This window comes from Miniopterus natalensis, chromosome 13, assembly GCF_054644295.1.
Source record: "Miniopterus natalensis isolate mMinNat1 chromosome 13, mMinNat1.hap1, whole genome shotgun sequence".
NCBI classification, from domain to species: Eukaryota; Metazoa; Chordata; class Mammalia; order Chiroptera; family Miniopteridae; genus Miniopterus; species Miniopterus natalensis.
In genome coordinates, this window is record NC_142093.1 from 59,022,788 (window position 1) to 59,043,797 (window position 21,010).

A 21,010-nucleotide genomic window follows, 5' to 3' on the forward strand; every position below is an offset into this window, starting at 1 on the left:
GAGAGCAGGATGGGACTGCTCTTTGGTTTATGGTTCAGTCCACCACGCTGCTCACAGGTGAAGCTATAAACAGGCCAGTCTTCTATGAAGTTTAATGGATGGCAGCAAACCCGGTGAGCAGGTGGAGCTTAGTGAGGGGCGATCTCCGTCCCCTGAGGACACCTCTGGGTTGGCTTTCGGTTGTCGTGGACACCTTGGATATCCCTGGGTGCTGCGGCCTAGGGCGTGGTGAGGAGAGAGTTGTTTCTTTGATCTCCCCCTGGAAAACGAGTGTCTGTCTGTTGCTTGGTAGATGGTTGCTCGGTGAGTGTTTTATAGGGACAGGAAGTGATTGTAATGGGCAACCCGCCTGTTTGCTGGGCCTCAGGCACCGAGCGCGGGGCATTTCACGTGCATTGTCGCGTCATATCTACACACATCAGCCCCTTTTTCATGTCCATAGTGGGAAGGAGGGATCCACAGTCCAGGGACCTGTACTTGCTTCAGGTCCCACAGCTAACCATGCATGTGGCAGACCCAGGAGTCAGAGCCCATCAACCCACGTTCCCAGTCATCACTCCCAGTCACCATCAGAGCTCTGGGACACTCAGGATCCAACTGTCAGGCCTGACCTGTGACTTCCTAAATGTAGCCCCTCAGCTATTCGCTGGGCTAGGTCAAGCCTAGCATCCGGTTCAGTTGGGGTCAGGCCCTTGGAGGCAGTGGCCGTGGGCAGTTGTCAGAGGTGTGGCTCCTCCCTCCTGCAGGTCTTTAGGACTCAGGCCGCTTCTTGGGGTCTAGTCTCTCACTTCTGAGGTGGTGGGGTTTGCGAAGCAAGTTTAGATGTTTCTGTTGCCCAATACATGGTGAAGATTGATGCTGCCAGAAAACTGAGACATGTTTGAATAGTAACTCTAAATCATTTTGTTCCATGTTGCATTCTGCTTCAGGACACTTGTCCATCCCTGCCTGTCTCCAGATCCTCCAGGGCCCAACTCACTTGCCACCTCTGATCCTCCCTCATGGCATGATTCAGCTGACAGTGTCATTGAATGCTTCTGGGAGGCCCACGAGAACAGAATAGTCCTGCCCTGTGGGACTAGCTGGCGGGGGGTGGAGGGGTGGCGGACAGGCCCGCTCAGTGTTGCCTCATAGTGGGCACTCTGGGAGCCCAAGCATCTGACACAGTGGGTGGGACAGAGAGGAGTTGCAAGCACTTCTCAGAGGGAGCAACTCTGGCTGGGTTTTGAAGGCTGAGTAGGAGTTAGTTGTAAGGATAAAGGGGCAAGCTGTGCTATGGGAGGTCAGGGCCTGAGAGTATGGTGGTTGGTGCGAGTACTGGTGAGTAGACTGGCTGGAGCACAAGGTGAGAATGCTGGGAGCAGTGGTCAAAGAGGGAAAGCTGGGCCTTCTCCCTGCTTGGAGCCCCTCTATGTGCTCCAGCTCACATCGCTGAGTAGTTGGGGCTTCTTACCCATGTGGGCTTCTTAAAGATGGGTTGCAGGCAGCTGAGGGCAGTGGAGAGTACACAGGTCTTCAGCTCCGCAGCCTGAGTTCAAGCCCCAGCATTATCCCTTGCTGGCTTTGTAACTTGGGGCTTATTCCTTAATTTACCCAAGTCAGCCTCTTCATGTGGAGGAAGTGACTGTACCTGCCTCCCTCTCAGGGCTGTTGTGAAGAGTGAATGAGGCAGGGGCAGAGAGCGCCTAGTGCAGGGCCAGAGACAGGCAGAGAGAGGGTACTCTGGTGAATCCAGAGTCCTAATGACCAAACCCTTCCTGCTGCCAGGGTCTGATCAGAACCATGGCCACTGACGGTGAGGTGCATGGTTTCCCCTCTACCAGGAACCCTGGATTCTGGCCCACGCAGGGAAAATGAACAGGTGGCGGGTAAGCAGGAGCTACCGACCACTCCCAGTTTAGAATCTGTGAGTGGGGCAAGCCTCGGAAAACTGCCCACTGAGAGAAAGGGACAGGATCCCGTGTATGCATGTTTGCAGACTGTGAAGGTGTTCAGGGGAGACTCAGTCCCCCTAATTTCCTGAGTGATGAAGGCAGGGCTCTGGGGTTAGGGAGCAGAGATGCAGGAATGAGCTGAATGGTTCCCCCATGTGCTGGGCACCTGGGACAGGAGTGAGTCCAGCAGACACTTCCTGTGAGGGGCCTGCAAGGGACAAGTCTTTGTGTTCCACACCCAGCATGTGCCTGACATGTAGTAGGCCCGTAGTACTTATTTGTTGTGTCCTACAGACTCCTCATTTCCAGGAAACTGCGGAGAGCTGTTGGTTTCCCAAGGGCGTGTGTAAAATATTCAAATAGGAACCGTGTATTGAACGAAAGCTTGTCTGAATAGCCTTTTTTTCCCAGGACCCAGATCAGTGGAGTGAATGTTGAATAGAGACCTACACTCAGCCCTGAAACGCGGGAACAGCTCAGCCCCACCACTTTGTCGTTAAGGAACCAGGTTCAATGAAGTCCTCTTCTTGTCAGTAGGTGCACTTGTCCAACCACAGAGGTTACACATGGCAGGCACTCTCACACCTCGGCTGGCAAAAACGGGACACTGAGGAAGTGTTTCCTTCCTGGACTTAAATAGCTTCTTGATTCATGGATTTTTTCATAGAGAAAGTCCATTGGCTTGGCCTCGTGGAAAAGGTTCAGGGGCTCAAAAGTGGAGACAGACTTTTCCTGTGGTGGCAGTTGTATCCCTAGGTTGTTGGTTTGGGCCCAGATGCCTGGAAGGACGCTGTCATCATGAAGCACGGGCTTTAATCTGACAGTTTCGTGTATGTTTTTGCTGACCAGGGGCTGGTACAAGATAACTTCACGTTGATGGACACCAAGTCCATCATGAAGGAGCAGCTGGCTGTGGCTGAGGCCCAGCTTGACGAACTTTACCAGCTGGGGGAGAAGAACTTGAAGCTGACACAGAAGCTGCGGGACCTGGAATTGGTATTACAAGCTGTTGTGACCCATGTAACACAGACTGGGGCAGTGTCAGGTTATGCGGTGCCCTGCTCTGATTTTCAGCTACTGGGTTGGTGCTGCTGCTGACATGCTGACCCACTGACTGTGGAAGATGCTTCCTAAGCTCAGCGGCTTGAGTGGGCACCACTTAGGGTCCCCCAACCAGATAGGGCTTGACCGCTGTGCTGCTTCTCTGTAAGGATGGATGTACATGGGTGTCGCAAAAAGGGTTTCTGCTGGTGTGTGCGATGCGGGCTGAGCTGTGGTTTGTGAGTCCCATGGCCTTTCCGAGTGTGTTAGGCCCAAGGCCTGCTCAGGGGCTTCACAGCTGCCTTCATCACATTACTTGCTTTAAGGCCTGTGCTTTAGCTACTTTGTTCAGACACCACTCAGTTAGAGACCTCGGGTGTCTTCATCACCCAGGTCCCTGGCTCAACATCTCTTAGTGGTTGTAACTCTCACAGCTGGGCCTTGCAGGAGTCATTTCTGTGCAGCTGTGTTTTGGGAAGTGAGCAGGTGCACGGAGGCCCTTCATCTGGGGGAATGAGGGTGGATGCACAGGGGCTGGGGCTTGTCCAGGGGGTGCCCCAGGCTGCATCCTCACGCCACCTCTCTTCCTGCATTAGGACCAAGATGCACACAACAAGCGCACCGAGGAGCTGCTGGAGGAGAGCACAGTCCTCATGACTGCTCAGCGGGGGAGCTCGAGTGAGTCCGCCCACCTGGGCCGGGCGTTGGAGCAGCTGCCCCAGGACGCACCCCTGTCAGAGGGTAGGCAGCAGCCTCGTGTGCCCAGGAGCCAGCCCAGCTGTGGTGCCTCCCTCATTCAGGGAGCTGAGCCCTTGGCTCTGAGTCTTACGTGTCAGCCCATCCTCACGTCAAGGACATAGGATTCTATTCAAGGGTCGTTTAGAACTGTTTCCTCACAGCTCTCCCCAGGAGAACATGAAGGGTCTGGCATGCAATACAAAGTGTTGCCAGATTTCTCACTTCCCATATGGACAGTGCCAGGAGCTCACAGACTACAGCAAGCTGACTGCAGAGAATGTCTCAGATCTACCCATGGGTGACTGAAAGCTCTGGAGGGCAGGAGACATCCCAGGGGTGACTAATCTTCACTATAAATGTCCCCTGGGCATTATTTCCTCTGTTCATTTGCATAATTGGGCAAGATGGATGCTGTCTGTTCTCTGTCTCCCTGGGTAGGGGCTGCTAAGTGGCTGCTTCTCACGGGACCCAGGCCTCTTTCTCTCCCTCTTGTGTCTGTGCCCTGCCCAACACCCCCGACAGAGGAGGTGTTGAGTTGGCCAGGGGTAGGTGGCTGGGGGGTGCCAGTGCATCAGGAAGCCTCAGCGCCTGGCAAACAATAGCCAGTTCCTGGTTTCAAAGATAGCAACATGCACCTGAGGGTGCAAGGAATGTTTTTTGAGAACTTTACAGAGCAGGAAGGCTCTTGGCTGGTTTGGGGAGGGGGCTGCTTTTTCAATTCTGATTAACAGTCCTAAGCATAATGGAAAAGCTGGTGAAAGCAGCTGGATGTTTCTTCTCTTGCAGGGGTCCCATCAGTTCCAAACCTAAAATCAGTTCATCGAACTATCTATTGATCTGTGTGAGATGTTAGTTCTTTCTGTGGTTTATGTGGCTGCAGTCTTGGGGCCGTGGAGTCCCTCAGGAAAACAGGGAGTCCCTCGGGGTCTGGGAGTTCAGGTTCATCCGGGAGGACCCCTGCCCCTTGGAGGAACACAGAGGTGGTGCCAGCTGGCAGGGACCATCTCAGACCCAATGTGTTTCTGTAAGAGACCAGGGTGGGTGGTGGGGCTGGAAAGCCTCACTGACTCAGACTGGTCAAGGTAGTTTGTGAGCCCCTCAGGTCAGTGGCAGTGATTTATTCTCCGCGTTTCCCACTTCTACTGCTTCACTGGAAGCTCATGAACAAAATGGAATGTACTTGTGCGTGGGTGGTATGGTGACTTTTTGAGGCAGAAAGGCCTGGCCTAGAGTCCTGGCTCCTCCACTTGTTAGCTAGGCGACCCCTTTTAAAGCTGTTTTCTTATCTGCAAAATAGGGGCAATGAAGCTGCCTTACAGGGTTGCTGTGAATATCCTCTGAGAGGAGACAGCAAAGCACACGCTGTGCCTGGCCCACGGGCACCAACAAAAGAAGGCTGCTCTTATCGCCTTGCCTTAGTAGAAGATATCCCATTGCCCTGGTTCTTGGGGTGCTCATGAGCATAGCACCCAGTAAAGAACCATTGGTTGTCTTCCCAATAAACTGCTGTCATCATAATAGCCTGAGGCACTGGCTTTTATGGGAGAGGAAATGAGGCTTGCAGTGAATTCCATTGTTGTACCTGAAGAACCTTCACAATGATTTCCATGAGTGCAGAGCTTCGGGTGAGACAATGGAAAAGCTTGGGGTGGGCATTGGTGATGGTTGCAGGACAGTGGGAATGTATCTAATGCCCCAGAACTGCTTGTTTAAAAGTGGTTAAAACAGTGAGCTCTGTGTTGAATGAATATATTTCAGCACAATTTTAAAAAATGCTATTTTAGAAGTGAATGCTGCAGAGGTACTGTCCGAATGACGGCAGTATGTGGATTACAGGTGTTTTAGTCGGTTAACATCATTTGTAGCCTTGTCAGGACGAAGCCCTTCACGTGTCTCATTGTGTTGATGGTGCGTGTCTGTGTGTGGTCAGCGCTGGGATACAGTCAGGACCATGACGGCTCGTTTGCTGCACTGCTGAGCTGCCTGCTGCTGGGGTTTTTAGCATGTTTTGGCTTTTTGGGTCTGCACTGCTCTCCTTGGTGGGAGATGAGAAAACAGGGCAGGATGCAGACACTTTTGTCCTTGTGATGGTCCAGAGTTGCTGGGCACACGCATTTTGTTTCCAGCTTGATGTGCCTGCTGTGAAAGCCGCCCCTGTGTTCTCCCAACCCCTAGGGTGGTGAAGCAGCAGCAGGTGGAAGTGCCGCACTATTAGCAATACAGTGTGATAGGCTCCCAGGGCTGAGCACGTGGCGCTGGAGGGACAGGCGAGGGAACAACCCTGAGCCCTCCTTCGAGGGCTTTCATATACATTCATTTTTTCTTCTTGAAAAAGTCCTGGGACTTACCTAAATTTACGCACCTGGTGTGGCAGGAAGGGCCCAGAACCCCCATACTCCTTGGATCTGTGCTCCCTTTTCTATTCTGCATTTAAGCTGTTTAAAAGCAAAGTAAAGTTTTCTATCTTTAACTTATGTTTTTATCTTGCTTCAGACTCTTAAAGAAATTTAGATATACTATGTCATTCCTTTTCCAATGTAATTGTGAAATTACAAAATGAAATCTCTGTCCAAAGGACCTTATATGGGGATGGCAAGTACTGGGCATATGTTCCCCATGGCCTCTACCACCCCTGGCGGACATAATGGTCAATTATTGTGCCCCCCCCCCCCCTCGCCCCAGCTGAGTTACCCAGACTCCCACCACTCAGAGCTGGCACAGAAAATGACATCTGTTTGCCATCTCTGTTAGTCCCTGAAATCCTTGACTTGACAGTCACGTTAGAACTTGGTAAAAGTGGTTCCAGCAGTTCCATGGCCTTGAACTTTTGCATTGGCTTCTTCACTGTCACCTGCTTTCCGCCTCAGCTCTGGGTCGCCCTCCTGGGAGATATCAGCTGAGCCAGCAGGGGGCCATATTGGTCTGAGGAACCCTCAAGTGCTGATCGCAACAGCACACTGTGAAAAAGACAGGGTACCCAGATGACCTGTGGGAGACCATCCCAACCCCTCAAGCCTCGGGCTTGGGCTGATGGCTATCTTGAGCCCGGGGGCAGAGAGGGGAAATGGAGGCCCCTGGAATCTGGGTTCTGACACGACTTTGAACTTCAGCTTCCAGGAAGTCTGAATTTGAGCTGAAGGAATGCAGCTCCATCCACATCCTGAAGCTGGAGGAGGGCCAGAGCCTCCAGAGCACCATCCAGGGGCTGCAAGACACGTCCCTGGCACTGCAGAAGAGCAGCCTCAAGTGCAAGGAGCTGGAAAGGGAGAACCAGCAGCTCAGCCAGAAGGTAACCATTGGTGGTGTCTGGAACCCACGGGCAAGCAGGTGGCCAAGTGGAGCCCCCAGGTGCTGGTGAGGCTGCGCAGCTGTGAGAAATGCAGAATCCAGGGCAGCCACAGGGGTAGCAGAGGGACAAGGGCAATTAATCACTGAGAAGAGTCAGGAGGCATCATGATGTGTCCCTGCAGCAAGTGACCAGACAAGATGGACCTCTTTGTGCCTTGTTGCCTTCATCTGTGAAATGGGGTTGACTATGGACCCACCTAATAGGTGGTGTGAGGGTCGTGTGAGTTAGTGTAGATGAAGGGTCCAGCACATGGTAAGCGGTTAATGGAAAGAGAGCAGCGCCCTGTTGGAGAGCCCCGGGTGGGCGTTGGATAGGAGTAGTGATGGGAGACGCGCACCTGAGTGTGGGATCATTGATGGGCCATTTCGGGGCACTTCTGCGGGTGAACAAGGTCCGTGCTCACTCTCCTTCCCATCGGTGGGATGAGGGGGGAGGTGGCTTAACTGCATTTCTTTTCTGGACAGCCCCCGGGTCTCCCCAGCAGTACAGTGCAACACGGACATCTGGGGAACAGGCTTGGTCCTACAGTCAGGAGGACCCCATTCCCACAGCAAGGAGGGCTGGGAGAGGCTAGGATGGCCTCCTGTGCTGGCCACTCTGGGTCAGGGGATCAGTTCCTACAGACACACCGGGGATGGCACGGCGGCACTGTGGGCTCTGCACACAGCTTGACCACATTCTGGATGAGGGAAGGGCAAGGGAATTCTTGCTGACCACCTTGTGGGACTGGTGCTTTCAGGTGTCTGGGTGTCTGCCCCAACCTACCCATGAGTCCCGCCAGTGTCATTTGCTGAAGCTGCATCGGCAGCAGGAAGGACACGGGCTACATGCAGGAGACCTGGGTCCAGCTCTGCTGGCACTTTATCTCTGGGTGAGGCTCAGGGCAGCCCCTCCTGTGGAGTGGTTTGCCCAGGCCTCCCGTGGGACATCCAGGGTTCCATGACTCAGTCTGCTTGTCCCCTTGAGGCATTGTGTGCCTAGCAGCACAGTAGCTGGCAAATAGTTTGTCCTTTCTCTGTGGGACAGTAGGAAGCCTGACTCATGCCATGTCCCTCGGTGCAGCCCGCACAGGAAAAGCCACTGGACAGTGTGGGGTTCTTAGGCTCACGTGGGCCTGGCACAGGAAATGTCTCTAAATGGCAGACCAACCTCAGCTGAAATAATAAGAATTTTCCATTAGAAAGATGAGACCTCCGACTCGGCGGGTCCTCCCGGGTCTGCTGCAGAAGGCCTGTGATGTGACCTGTGGCCCAGCGCCCGCAGGCCCGAGAGATGCCGCTGGTGATTCTCCTCCCTCAGTCCCTCCTCTGCACAAGCAGGGCTGGTGGTGGGTGCCATCACCCTGGCACGACTCCTTAGCCCCCCATGTCTTGGGTCCCATCCATGCTTCCTCTCTGCATCAGTTCCCTGGTAGGACACCATATGGTCCTGCCACAGCCCTCAGGAGCCATGTCTTGGCTCAGAGTCCCTGGTAGAGAGGCAAGGCCACAGTTCCCAGACCAGAGCTGCCCTGTGCCAGGTGCCAGGAGCCCTGGGAAGGTGGCCGTTGCTCTGTGGAGGGCTCCTCCTTCCATCCTGCGGGCTTCCCTTCCTGCTTGGCCCGCTTGGGACTTGGCTTCATCTGTCCTGACCCAGCAGGGCTGGCTGTGCTTTCTCCCCCGAGCCTGGCAGGTGACTAGTCCCCCTTAACATGGAGTGGATGGTGCCTCTCGGCCATCTGCTAAGTACCGCAGGTGACATGGCCCAACACTGACCTTCCTGGGAGAGGGAAGGCACAGCCTCTGACAAATCTAGACAGCATGGCCACTCTGGGAGTTGTCCAGGAAGGAGGGAAAAGGGTCAGCCAGGACACTGTAGCCTGGAGTCCCTGGCCCTCTGCTGCTAGCTCTGGTCTCCCACCACTCAGCGTGGCACCCAGGTTGTAGGCTCACTTTGGTCTGAATGTCTCTAAACCTTAGTTCCCGAAGTTAACATCCTTCCCTGTAACTCAGGACACTTCTGTGGACCTTAGAGAAGGTGCCATTCCCTCATCTAACCACATTGATGTCCCAAGAGTTCATTTCTTCAACGAGGATCCCTGGTTGTCAGAGGAAGAGAGGCAGCCCCTTGGGGGCCTGTCGTGGGAACAGTAGGGCAGCACAGGGGCTGATAGGCTGGCTCTGGGAACCACAGCCTCACCCCATGAGCCCAAGTCCGCTGCTTTGGGAGGGACGAGAAACCCTGTGGGGCCACTCGCATCTCAGCCAGTGAGCACTCCAGGGGAATGGAGTCCTTTGGGGACAGACAGCAACAAAGGCTCCAGTGCAGGGCAGAAAGGATCAGACAGAGAGAAACGGGGCGTTGGCCAGCAGTGTGGGTGTGACGTGGGGCAGCCACATCTCAGACCAGAAGCAACAACAGTCAGATACACAAAGGCTGGAGCAACGTTCTTTCTCTGGGAGGGAAGGGGTGGAGGGTGAGCGAGGTGGGGTTGGGGGCATACTCCACAGGCCCCAGCTGAATGACAGCAGGGCTGGGGTTGGCCCACCACTGTAAATGGAGCTCGGCCACATCCTCACTGTGGGGCTTGGACAAATTACTCGATTTCTCTGACCCCATACCCTTCCCTGAATGATGGTTGGTGACAATTGTCCAGGGCCTTCCTCCTCAGAGCCACTCTCAGGTATGGGCCCTGCCACTGAGGAGATGCTTGGTTCTCTGCTGAGTCCAGGCCTTGTGCTAGGAAATGGGGCAATGATGAAGAACGACCAGAAAGACGTTTTTAGTTCTGAGAAAGACTCAGACACGTGGCATGTTGTAGCGCATGTTGCCATTGGCTCTGGCTGGGTGAGGCTCCCCCGTCAGAGAGTCCCCAAGTTGAGGCAGGGGGCTTGGTATGCTGACAGGGAGATGTGAGGACATGAATGGGAGCCCCAGTGTGCCCGGCCCTCCCCACTCACGGGGAAGAAGCGAGCCTGGCTGCTGTTTCCAGAGGAGTCTGGAGACAGAAACCTTTACCTGTGAGAGAAAGGCAGGGTGGCCCTCCCCCAGACAAGAGGGCAGAGCTGACATTAGAACAGCCATCTTTCTGGGAGCTTTGTAAAGCTACCTGTGCCATCCACACTCCAGACAGGCAAAGAGAGTAGGCTCCTGGTCCTGGCTGCCCACTGGGCCACTCGGGGTCTGAGAGACTGACCCCAAGAGGTTTTAATTGGTGTCCTGAGGTCTGGAGTCCTTAAAGGCTTTGAGAACCATCTTTGACTTTAGAGATCCAGTATTTAGAGCAGTCACCCTAAACCCGCAGCATCAGGGTCACAAGTCAACATGCAGATTCTTGGGCCCCAGCCCCAATCGACTATGTCAGAAGCTCTGGTGACGGGTGAGGGGACAGGGCTCTCACAAGGGATCAGCTGTTGCCTCCTACTTGCGGCCTGTGAGCTGTGTGCTGAGCACTTCACACTGACAGAGGCTCCTGATGATGCCTGTTGCTTGCTGGCCCTGTGTCAGTTATGGAAACCCACTAGTGGTCACATTGGTAGCAAGAAGCAACCCTTTCTCCCACCTCCCAGCTGGTGATGAGTTTGGTGTCAATGGGAAGGACAGCAGCATGGGCCTCACCTGGGAGCGGAACCTCAGGTTCCGCCCTGGCCTCCGGAGTCTGAGTCTGTGTCCATCACATTGTTGAGGTGTCAGGCACAGTGTGAGAGAAGTGCTGATCTTGGCCGTTCCCGTTCAGGGAGGTTGGGCACTGGTGGGTCCCAGCAGAAGAACTTTTTGTGGGGCTGGTGACTGGGCCATTGTCCTGGCAAGATGGAAGGTGGTGGTGTGGCCTGTGGCAGGCAGTGGGCTGTGGAGGGGGGAGCCACATGTAGAAAGAGGACAGGCCTTGGGGACACATTTACTTGGAGGGTGAGAGGAAGGAGAGACATGGCAGAGGACCACTCCGAGAAGCTGGGTGAATAGGAATATCCCCAACCAGGTGGAGTACCTCCAGGATATCCAGTGGGTGTGGCTGCTGTCCCCAGGACATGTGACCTGGCTCCAAGGATAGTAGTAGACAGGACCTAAGATGGAAGCAGAGAGAGTGAGGAGTGGTGAGCTGGGAGGGAAGCTGACCAATGGGGGCCAAGAACTTTTCCTCTACCATGAGCTGAAGGTGCAATCTGTGGGCTGAGAAGAAGTGGTCAAGGGTATGGGGAGGTCACTGCAGAACAAGGCCTGATGTGGGGAGGTGGCCCAGTGATGCCATCAGGAGCCAGCTTGTTTCTCCCTGCTCTTCGGGCCTTGGCAGTGGCTGTTGGACCTCCCCAATGTCAGGAAGAAGGTCTTTCCTTGAGAAAAGGCCTGTTAAAGTATCTGTGGGGCTGACAGCATTGGGATTTCTTTAAATTACAGTTCACTTCATAAAACTAACTCTTCAATGGGCTTGGTCTTTGGCCCTGCAGATTGAAGAGCTGCAGATGGAGCTGCAGAGAGAAAAGCAGAGCAGCCAGGATTTGGAGACCCTCAGCGAGGAGCTGATGGAAGATAGAGAATGATTGCACAGCGACATGGAGATCCTAAAGTCTGACAAGGCCAGACAGGTAGGTCCTCCAGAGCGAACAACTCCCCAGGAGGCCCTGCCTGCCAGAGGAAGAGTCCAGGACCATTGTCATGGCCTGGTAATTTATCAGTGGCCCATGGGTCTCTGGTTTCCTCACTCAGCTGCAGCTCAGACAGCAATTCTCAGCCACAGCAGGGGGATGGGGGCAGATGTTGCTTCCCAGGGACACTGGCCATCTTTCTTTTGATAGTCATGACTTGGAGGAGGGAGGAGGTGCTCCTGGGTATGCTGGGTAGAGGCCAGGGATGCTGCTAAGTGTCCTGCAGCTTATGGGTCAGCCCCACAGGACAAAGAATGAACTTTCTCCAAATGTCCAGTGTCACACTGATCACCCTGGCAAACCTCCAGGGCTAATTTGCCTCCCACCACAAGAAGTCCCAGGGTAGGCAGTCCAGTGGTGGGACAGCATCTCAGTGAGGCCACCAGGAGCCAGGCTTGTCTCTCTGTGCTCTGCTGGTCTTGGCAGAGACTATTGTACCTCCCCCAAAAATGGGCAGGAAGAAGGTAGGGGGCAGGAAGAAGGTACAGAGGGAAGGTCTCCCCAGGACTCTCTATCAACATCTCATTGGCCAGACCCGACACATGACTAGCCCTAGCTGCAAGGGAGGCTCAGGATCAAGCACTTGAGTTTCAGCCTCTCTCATGGTGCTGAAGAGGGTGCTGACAAGGTGCTGTGTATCATCCCAGGGCAGGCGCAATCCCCACCCTGATCTGGCTTACAGTTTAGAAGTCAGAATGACAGGTGACAAGCCAGGTAACTTCAGATGTGTGCTATTGAGGGAATGTGCGAGAGTCCTGGGAGCGCCTTGCGAGGTGCAGGACATTTAGAATAGTGGGGCAGGGCTTTTCTTACGAGCTGACACATACTGAGCCCTGGAGGGTGAAGAGGAGCCCGTGCTGCTGAAAGCCAGAGCTTGGAGGGCGGTGTGTGTTCAAGGCAGAGAGAAGGTCACATGCAATGTCTGTGGGGAGAGTGTCTTAAGGAGACGCCACAGGGGTGGGCCAGCTCCTCGGGCCCCTGCCGACCAGGATAGAAAGAACCCAGGGACATCACTTTCACTGTGTTAAGTAGGAGGAGATGTAGTTTATGTTTCTAAACCAGCCTGGCTGTTGTGCATGTGCTTGACTTTGAACTGTCTCAGTGGGGATCTCCGTGCCCTTCACCTTGTGTCCATATCAGGCCTCTGGGAAATGTTAGAACTTCTGTCGGGTCCACGGTGGCGTGGTCTTTCCAGGCCTACACTTTAGTCCCCTAGTTTGGACCCAAACCCCGGAAATATGTTCACACAGCTGCCTCTGTCTTTTTCATTGTGTTTTCGTGCAGATTGATGATCTTGCTCAAATAAGGGTTTATCTCAACGAACTGGTCCGGTCTCTGCAGCAGAGGTCCCAGGTCACCAGTGAGGCCTGCATGAAGGACATCAAGAAGGGGAGCAGAGACCTCCACCAGACGGTGGCAGAGACCAGCACCAGTCTCAACAAGCTGCAGTTGGTGAAGCAGCAGCTGTACCGGGACCTGGAGCAGATGACCGAGCAGGTGGAGAAGGTGGCGGAACTGGAGAAGGAGAAGGAGAAGCTGGCCAGGGAGGTCTCCTCTCTGAAGACAGCCACCGACGCCCTGGAGTGTGAGAAACAGGGCCTGATACTGGAGAACCAGAGGCTGCAGCAGACCCTGGAGAGCAGCAGCCAGAAGTCACAGGCCCAGGAGCAGGAGCTCGGGGAGCTGGAGGCAGAAAGCCAGGTCCTGCAGCAGGGCCCGGAGGCCCAGCAGCTCGCCACCAAGCAGCTGGGAAGGCCCGAGGAGGAGGCGCAGCTGGCAGCAGCTTATGAGGCCCTGCTGCAGGAGCACACGTGCCTGGGCTCGCTCCACGAGCACCTGTCAGGGGAGTACGAGGCCCTCAAGGACGAGCATAGCCGCCAGAAGACGCTGCTGCATCGCACCCTGGAGCTGGTGCACAAGTCTCAAAAGGATAGGTGCGTGCCGGCTGCTGGCGGGCAGACTGGCGGGCTCCCCTGGGCTCCTGTCCCCCCTTCGTTCTGGCCCCTCGAGTTTCCTCTGGACCTGCTGCTTCACAGTGAATAGAAGTACATCGAGCTTCACCTTCAGCGGTGTGGCTTTTGTGCAGCTGGAGACAGGGGCAGGAGGGTCCCCAGGGGGAAGGGTGTGCACACTACTCCCAGCTCAGGGAAACCACGTGTCAGCTTTGGGGGCCCTGCTCCCCTGAGGATTCCTACTCCCTCTTCCTTTTGTCTCCAAACCAGGAATGTCGGGGGATGTTCACCGAGCTGCCTGTCTGCAGTGATGTGCTTCCCTAGATTCCCGGGCCTGTTCTTCCCTGTCAAAGTCTCAAAGTCTGGGTTTTCTTTTTTTTTTTTTAACTTTTAATTTTGAAAACTTTTGAATAGATAGGAATACACAGAATAGTGCAGTGAAAGCGCTGTGTGCCATCACCAGCTTCAGTCCTTGTCAACACTGCCTTTCTCGGTTCATTGTGACCTCCTCTCTACCTCCATGCACCTTTTCTTTGGGGTAAAACTGATGTATGTTGAAATGCATAAATCTTAACTTTGTGCTCCTGACAAATGGGGGCTTTGTGTGCATGCAGTCCGCCAACATGACCCGAGCTCCTGCCGGGCAGATCCTGATTGCGCCAGGCCCCGGGAAGGTGCAGCAGGACCCAGAGCCTGGGAGAGGTGGATGTGCATGGGACTCAAAGGCGGGAGAGGGGGGATCCCCTCAGACACCTGGAGCAGTGCAGGAAGGAGCTGTCGTCCACACATTGTGCTTGTGAGACGTCCCTGCTGACGGTGTTTCCTGTGACTCTGCCTCACAAGACGCGAAGCAGATGCTGGGTCTTTAGTGGGAGCAGCTGAAGGGCAGGAGTTTCCCTCGCAGGGATCCAGGGAGGCCGCTAAGCCAGCCAAGCCTGGTGAGGGCATCTGATGATGTCGTGAGCCTGGGGGTGATGACACTCATTTATTCACTTACCTAGCACTTCCTGTTGACTCTCTTTGGGACCTTCCACCCCCTTTTCCACCCAGGTCTCCATCCTTCGGGGGTGCTGGCATGTCTGCTCCTATTAGGCCTGCTCCTTCCAGCCAAAATGAGCGTCATGAGCCTCTTGGCATCTCCATCTCCTCCTCCTCCCGCACCCATACTGTGTTCACGTGATGCTTAGTGAGCATCTACTGGATGTGGGTCCTGTGTCTAGATGTGGCGGGAATGCACCCAGCTGGGAAACTGGTGTGGTGCCCACCCCTCACCAGGTGCTTACAGGCCTCATCCTTAAGGTCCTGTCATATTTATAACAGTGTCATGATATACCTAATGTCCTGTTATATTTATAACAGTGTCATGATGTACCTAATGTTATATTTGTAAGTGTCATGATGTGTTCCTAATGTCTGTTCAGACTGGGACGGTTTGTGCAGGTGGAATCTGACTGGCTCTGAAGGAGGAGTTCATTGCTGTTTTTCCTGTAGCTTCTTGCTCCATAAAACATGCGGACCTACTGTGCTACTCTGTAGGTTTCGCTGGTTGGAAAGATAGCTAGAGACCCCTTGGTATGTCTGCAGCCGGGCTACAGGTTTGTGGTGCAGGTGCCTGGAAGACAAGGATGATGGCTCTGCATTCATTCCATTTGACACAACACGGACACTCACTCGTTCCCCAGCACACGCTGGCTGATGTCAGACCCCGTACTAGGGATTCAATGGGAGCAAGACTCACTCAGTGTCTTCCCTGCAGCAGGGCAATTACTAATGGTTGGAATATGCTTGACCAGTGTGCTTGTCCAAGACACAACTGGGAGGCAGGGGTCGGGACCCTAATGGTCCATGGCCCTCTTTGTCAAATGGGGATGAGTTTTTCCAGAATCGTTAGCCTGAATGAGAAAGATCACCACCCTGCAAGCCAGGCAGAGCCCACCCCCACTTTTCACCTCCCACTCGGGGCAGCCTCTGCCCGTGGCTAAAGGCCATATGCACATTTGTCTTGAAACAGCCGCCTGAGCTGGTTTCCGAGTTTGAGTCTCCACAAGTGTTGGCTCCAGGCAGATGGTACAAGGACAGCTGATAGGGGTTGGGTGGAGGGCTGCAGACGACTCAGTCAGCACCTTGGAAGTGGGGAGCTCCCAAGCCATCCCTGGACTTGGAGGGTTCCAGCAGGCAGGAAGGTCAGCCTGGGGGAGAGCTTCCTGAGCCATCCCTGGACACAAGAGGTTCCCTGGACATGAGAGGTTCCAGCGGGCAGGAGGGTCAGGCTGTCCCTGGACACTAGAGGATTGGCCAAGGGCTGGTCAGGGCCTCCCTCTTGTGCTCTACTGCCCTCCAGAGGCACTGTTCTGTAATGAAGATTGAGGCAGGAAGAAAATAAAAGCCCCAAACTGAGGGGGAAGTTATGGGGGAGGTTAAGGGCTGGATTGGCAGTGCCTTGAGGAGCAGGATGTGTCTGTGTGCATGTGTATGTGCAACTCGCCCCTGGCAGCTGCTTGGGCCCCACCAGGCAAGCCTCCGGTCAGTCGTGGTGTTCTCAGCAGACTAGCAGAGGGAGGGTGCTGTGACAGGGACTAGAAGGGACCACTGAGACACCTCAGTTGGGAGGAGGAGAGCTCAGCTCCGCAGCTGGAGGAGATCCCCCAGAGCTGGCCCCAGGCTGTCCCAACTGCCATTCTCCCATTTCTCAGCTGCCCAGGCCCACTCCCAGCCCATCCGCATCCCCCTCAGCGCTGCAGAGAGAAGCTGCTTTTGGGAGGCTCTGCAGTCTTCTGGGGTGTCTGTTCCTAGTTGGTGTGTTCCCTCCACAGGCATCAAGACATGGTGAGACATGGGGCGGCGCTGGGGCAGCTGGAGAAGCTGCTGAGCGCTGAGCGGGAGGCTCTGCAGCTGGAGCAGAGGGTCAACGACAACGTCACAGATGAGAACCGGATCCTGCGGGAAGAGCTGGACAGGTAACTGCCCCGCCCCACACAGCGGCGTCTGCCAGGGTTTCATTCAGACCAACTCACTCAGCACCCGCTGAGCAAAGCTCCAGAAAGTCCTCTGGTGATGGTATATTTTTACCAACCCTGTCAACTGCTGGATGGTAAGAAGGTAAAAGGGGACGCCAGCTGGTGGCTGGGATGGAAGGACTAGGGACACCTGGGATGGTGCCCTGTCTGGGCTTGGACAGCCTCACCTCCCACACTGGTGATGATGATGATGGCATCGGGCCCGGGCACCCTCAGCCTCTAACTCCAGCGATCGGGCCCATGAGGGAGAGAGGGCGAGCCAGTCCTCATTCACGAAATCCCTGTGTATGAATCACCTACTGGCTGAAATGTCCTTGTAACCCCCAGACTGGCACCTGTGGCCTTTCATGGATGTGCCCAGAGTGCAGGACACTGGTGTTGACTGATGCGCACATTTGCAGCTGAGGCCGACAAGGCCTTTGACTCCTGCCTTGTGCCAGTGCTCACACTGCAAATGAGCGTCCTGCTCATGGCCCAGTTAGTGCCATGATTTTCTCATTTTGTGCTTTTGGGTGGCAATTTTGCTGTTTGAAATGGCCCCCAAATGGAGTGCTGAGTGCTGCCTAGCGCTCCCATGTGCAGTGCTGCACCGGGCCTCACAGGGAGGACACGAGTGGTAGATAAGGCTCCTGCAGGCAGGAGTCACAGTGCTGTTGCTGTGAGTATGTTACACAGGCATCTTTATGTCTTGTTCAGTTGACACAAGTGTGCCCTGAGACTTACAGGGACATGGGGAACAAGTTCAGTGGACACTGATTCTGTGTTCACGGTGATGATAGAACATTATACTGGGAATCATGGGAATTGACTGAGCTCTTGAACAGGTGAAGAAACAGCTCAGTGAGATTAAGTCACTTGTTCAAGGTCAGTGCTCCTAGTTGACACAGTCAGGTTTCGAGTCCAGGTCTTGTCTCAATCCAGAGTCATGACTGTAGGAAGCCGTCCTCCCCACAGCCTTGTTTTAGAATGTCCTGAAGGGCTGCAAACTCAGGTGCCTCTGGTGGCCAGGCAGGTCCAGGATGTGGGGGAGAAGTGTCAGCGACAGACCAGACCCTCGTGGAGAGCACACACCATATGAAGGCATCAAATGGGAGGCTGGCCAAGGGCTTTTGTTTATGCTTTTTTTTCCCCAAGAAGCTAGACATCTGAATGTTGATTTGAAACTTAAAAATTTTTAAATCTTAATAAACCAATTAATTAAAAACAACAACTGTGTAGGCCAAACTGGACACATCTGTGTTCAAACTGAGTCCATGAGCCTCTGGTAATTGGAGTTTCTGGTATAAATCTTCCCCCAGGAAACCCAGTGGGGTAATTATGATGATGACCATAATTTCACTGGGTTTACATAGTACCCAGAATCTCATCTTTCATTTATCTCAGGATTTGAAATTAGAAAGGGACTTGGAATTGGGGAGAAGAGCTGGGCATAGGAATAGTTTTAGAGCAAAATTGTTCTGGCTCAGTGTTTTTTAAAAGTGTTTTAATAGAAGAACCCTTTATCCGGGTAGGCAGGGATGCCAACGCCTTAAGTATAAAGAGTGCTAATAATGACGCTGTGTTGAAGTGGTGTCCGAGCCTGCCTGTCCTGTCCCCCAAGCCAACAGTGGGACACCAGGGACAGCCTTATAGAACCCCAACAGAGAGTTTGAAAATTGCTGATTTTGTTCAACCTTCATTTACACATGAGAAAAACTGAGGCCCAGAGAGGTTGTGGTTTTGAGTAAGGTTGTACAGCTGGGACAGAGCCTGGGAGTGCTCCTCAGCCCTTGGCCCTGTGTCTCTCCATCCCCAGGGTTGATATCCAGCACCAGCAGCTGAAGAAGGAGCTTGAGGAGCTGCAGAGCCACAACAAGGAGCTGCAAACCTCACTGGAGAGCTCCCAGCTGGAGTCGAAGCACTGGAAGGCCCACTACCAGGAGCTGAAGGAGGAACAGGAGGAGCTGCGCGCCCATAACATGGAGCTGCAAGCCTCCCTGGACAGCTCCAAGCTGGAGGTGGACCGCTGGCAGGCTCAGTATGAAGAGCAGAGGAGGGAGCAGGAGGAGCTGAGCGCCCACAACAAGGACCTGCAAGCCTCCCTGGACAGCTCCAAGCTGGTGGTGGACCGCTGGCAGGCCCGGTATGAAGAGCAGAGGAGGGAGCAGGAGAAACTGCAGGCCCACAGCACAGAGCTGCAAGCCTCCCTGGACAGCTCCAAGCTGGAGGTGGACCGCTGGCAGGCCCAGTATGAAGAGCAGAGGAGGGAGCAGGAGGAACTGCGTGCCCACAGCACAGAGCTGCAAGCCTCCCTGGACAGCTCAGAGCTGGAGGTGGACCGCTGGCAGGCCCGGTACCACGAGCTGAAGGAGCAGCACCAGGACACGGAAACATCGCTCACCAAGGCCCGCAAACAATGCGAGGTGAGGCCCAGGGCTGGTGGGCCTCGGGACGCCGGGCTGAGTTCCCTGGGCTGACAGCCTTGGTCTCGGCCAGGTGGGAATGGGCCCTCATTGGGGTCTGTGCTCAGAGACTGTGTGAATGTCACACAGAGGCCGAGGGGAAGCGAGGAGTATTTGAAGGGACGAACTCCATGACTGGCAGGGATGTGTTAGGAAACACCTTTCATCAGGCCGTGGCTCTTTGCAGGGTCGGGCAGTGCATGGAGACAGCCCAGTACTGCTTCATGTCTGTCTTCCAGCTGAGCACTTTGCTCAGTGCTCACCCGGGTCCTCTCACTCAGTTCTGCACGTCCCCCTACTGGGGATCCAGCCTGCAATGCAGGCATGTGCCCTGACTTGGGAATCAAACTGAGACCTCTTGGCGCGTGGGACAGTCCTCGTCCAAGTGGACCACACCAGCCACCAGCATATTGATGAGATATGTAACATTATTTTTTAAAATTGTTAAGTCCTCAGAATCTGTTGTATATTTTGCCTAATGGCACATCTCAGCTCAGACTGGCTGCATTTTCAGAGCTCGGCCTCCACGCGTGGCCAGCGGCTGCCTGATTGGATGGTGCAGTGACAGAAGGCTTGGCCGTCCCCAGATCATTGACCGCATTAGTCATTCTGACTGGCATAGAAAATACCGAAATGGCCATCTTTGTGCACGTGGCTCTCTTCCACTTTGGAAGTAGATTCCCAGCATAAGTCATGGGGAGCATGGCGTTTGAGACATTGTCGATCTGTGTTTTAGATGCTGTTTGATCTCAAGGGGGACTTGGAGGAAGAAAATCACTACCTCTCGGAAAAGATCCAGATGATGGACCAGAACCTGAGGCTTCTGGAGCAGAAGTTGGATAATCAACTTCAGTACCATGAGGAGCAGCAGTACATGTAAGGGGTTTGGGTGGGCTGGGACCTTTTCACAGAGGGGTCCTGGTTTCCAGCTCCAGCCTAGACCCTGACATTCAGGGCAGAGAACCCCTGGGGCGCATCACATCCCAAGGGTGAGGGGACAGACCATCCTACCACGGCATCCTCCTCTCGTTTTCCCTGGGATGGCCCTAGGTTTCTGCAAGTGGGGTGATTGGCCTTTGCTTTTCAAAGACACTGCCCTCTGCCAGATGCTTTGTGATCTGCTTTTGGAATGAAGTTCACTTTAAAAAATAGGACAGCAGCAAAGAGAGGCCCCCAGGGAAGGAATTCAGGTCGAAGGCTGAGCCCTTCCTATGTCCGCTTTTTCTTCATGGGCTGGGGAATGGGTTGTGGTGCGTTGTGACTGTCCTCCCTGTGCCAATATCTACAGGGTCCTGGGTTTGCCGGAGGCCCTACAAGGTGCACAGGACCAATTACCTGGTCGCCAGGAACCAGAATGGGAGATGGGATGTGAGCAGAGCTACATACACACCTGACGTGTTGAGGGGCTCCATGGGGGCGTAGAAGGAAGTGTGGTGGTGGGAGTTGGGTGCTGCTGCTGACATGGATGGGGGAAGGCTAGCCAGTGGGGGGGCACTCATGAGGGAACCTGGTACCCAAGGGGATGATCTGGCGACGGTTTTGCATTAGAGGGTATCTGCAGGAGGCCAGGGCTTCCTGAGCCCTCTCTGAGCAGACTGTTCCCCAGCCCTGGGAGGGCTGCGGTGTCTGCCCTCCATGAGTTTGTGCAGCTGGCAGGGGGGCAGGGGGCAGGCCGTCAAACCCAGACAGGAAAACGTTCTAGCATAAGGCCAAGCAGCATGGCGGTGGGAGCAGAATAACACAGACGAGAATAGCAGATGTGGAGCCAAGGGCGCTGGGAGCAGAGCAGGGTCGATGGTCAGGGGCCCTGTGGTTTGCGAGCTACCACCTTTCAAGGGTGCTCACCCACAGTGAACTCCTGGGAACGCCTTTGGTTTAGGCAGGACTGTGGCAGCTTCATGACCGGAGCAGCCTGA

General features: G+C 54.5%; 1 protein-coding gene across 1 annotated transcript in view; it reads left to right on the top strand.

Annotated features, from left to right (window-relative positions):
• The window catches only part of LOC148091719 (protein Daple-like), a 58,276-nt gene that overhangs the window by 20,411 nt on the left and 16,855 nt on the right, over positions 1-21,010 (top strand). Inside the window, 10 exon segments of the mRNA XM_087823780.1 lie at positions 2,784-2,930; positions 3,572-3,716; positions 6,824-7,002; positions 11,487-11,624; positions 12,969-13,618; positions 14,687-14,812; positions 16,450-16,593; positions 18,449-18,623; positions 18,840-19,055; positions 19,831-19,970. Of these exon segments, the coding sequence (XP_087679906.1) occupies positions 2,784-2,930; positions 3,572-3,716; positions 6,824-7,002; positions 11,487-11,624; positions 12,969-13,618; positions 14,687-14,812; positions 16,450-16,593; positions 18,449-18,623; positions 18,840-19,055; positions 19,831-19,970 (2,060 nt within the window).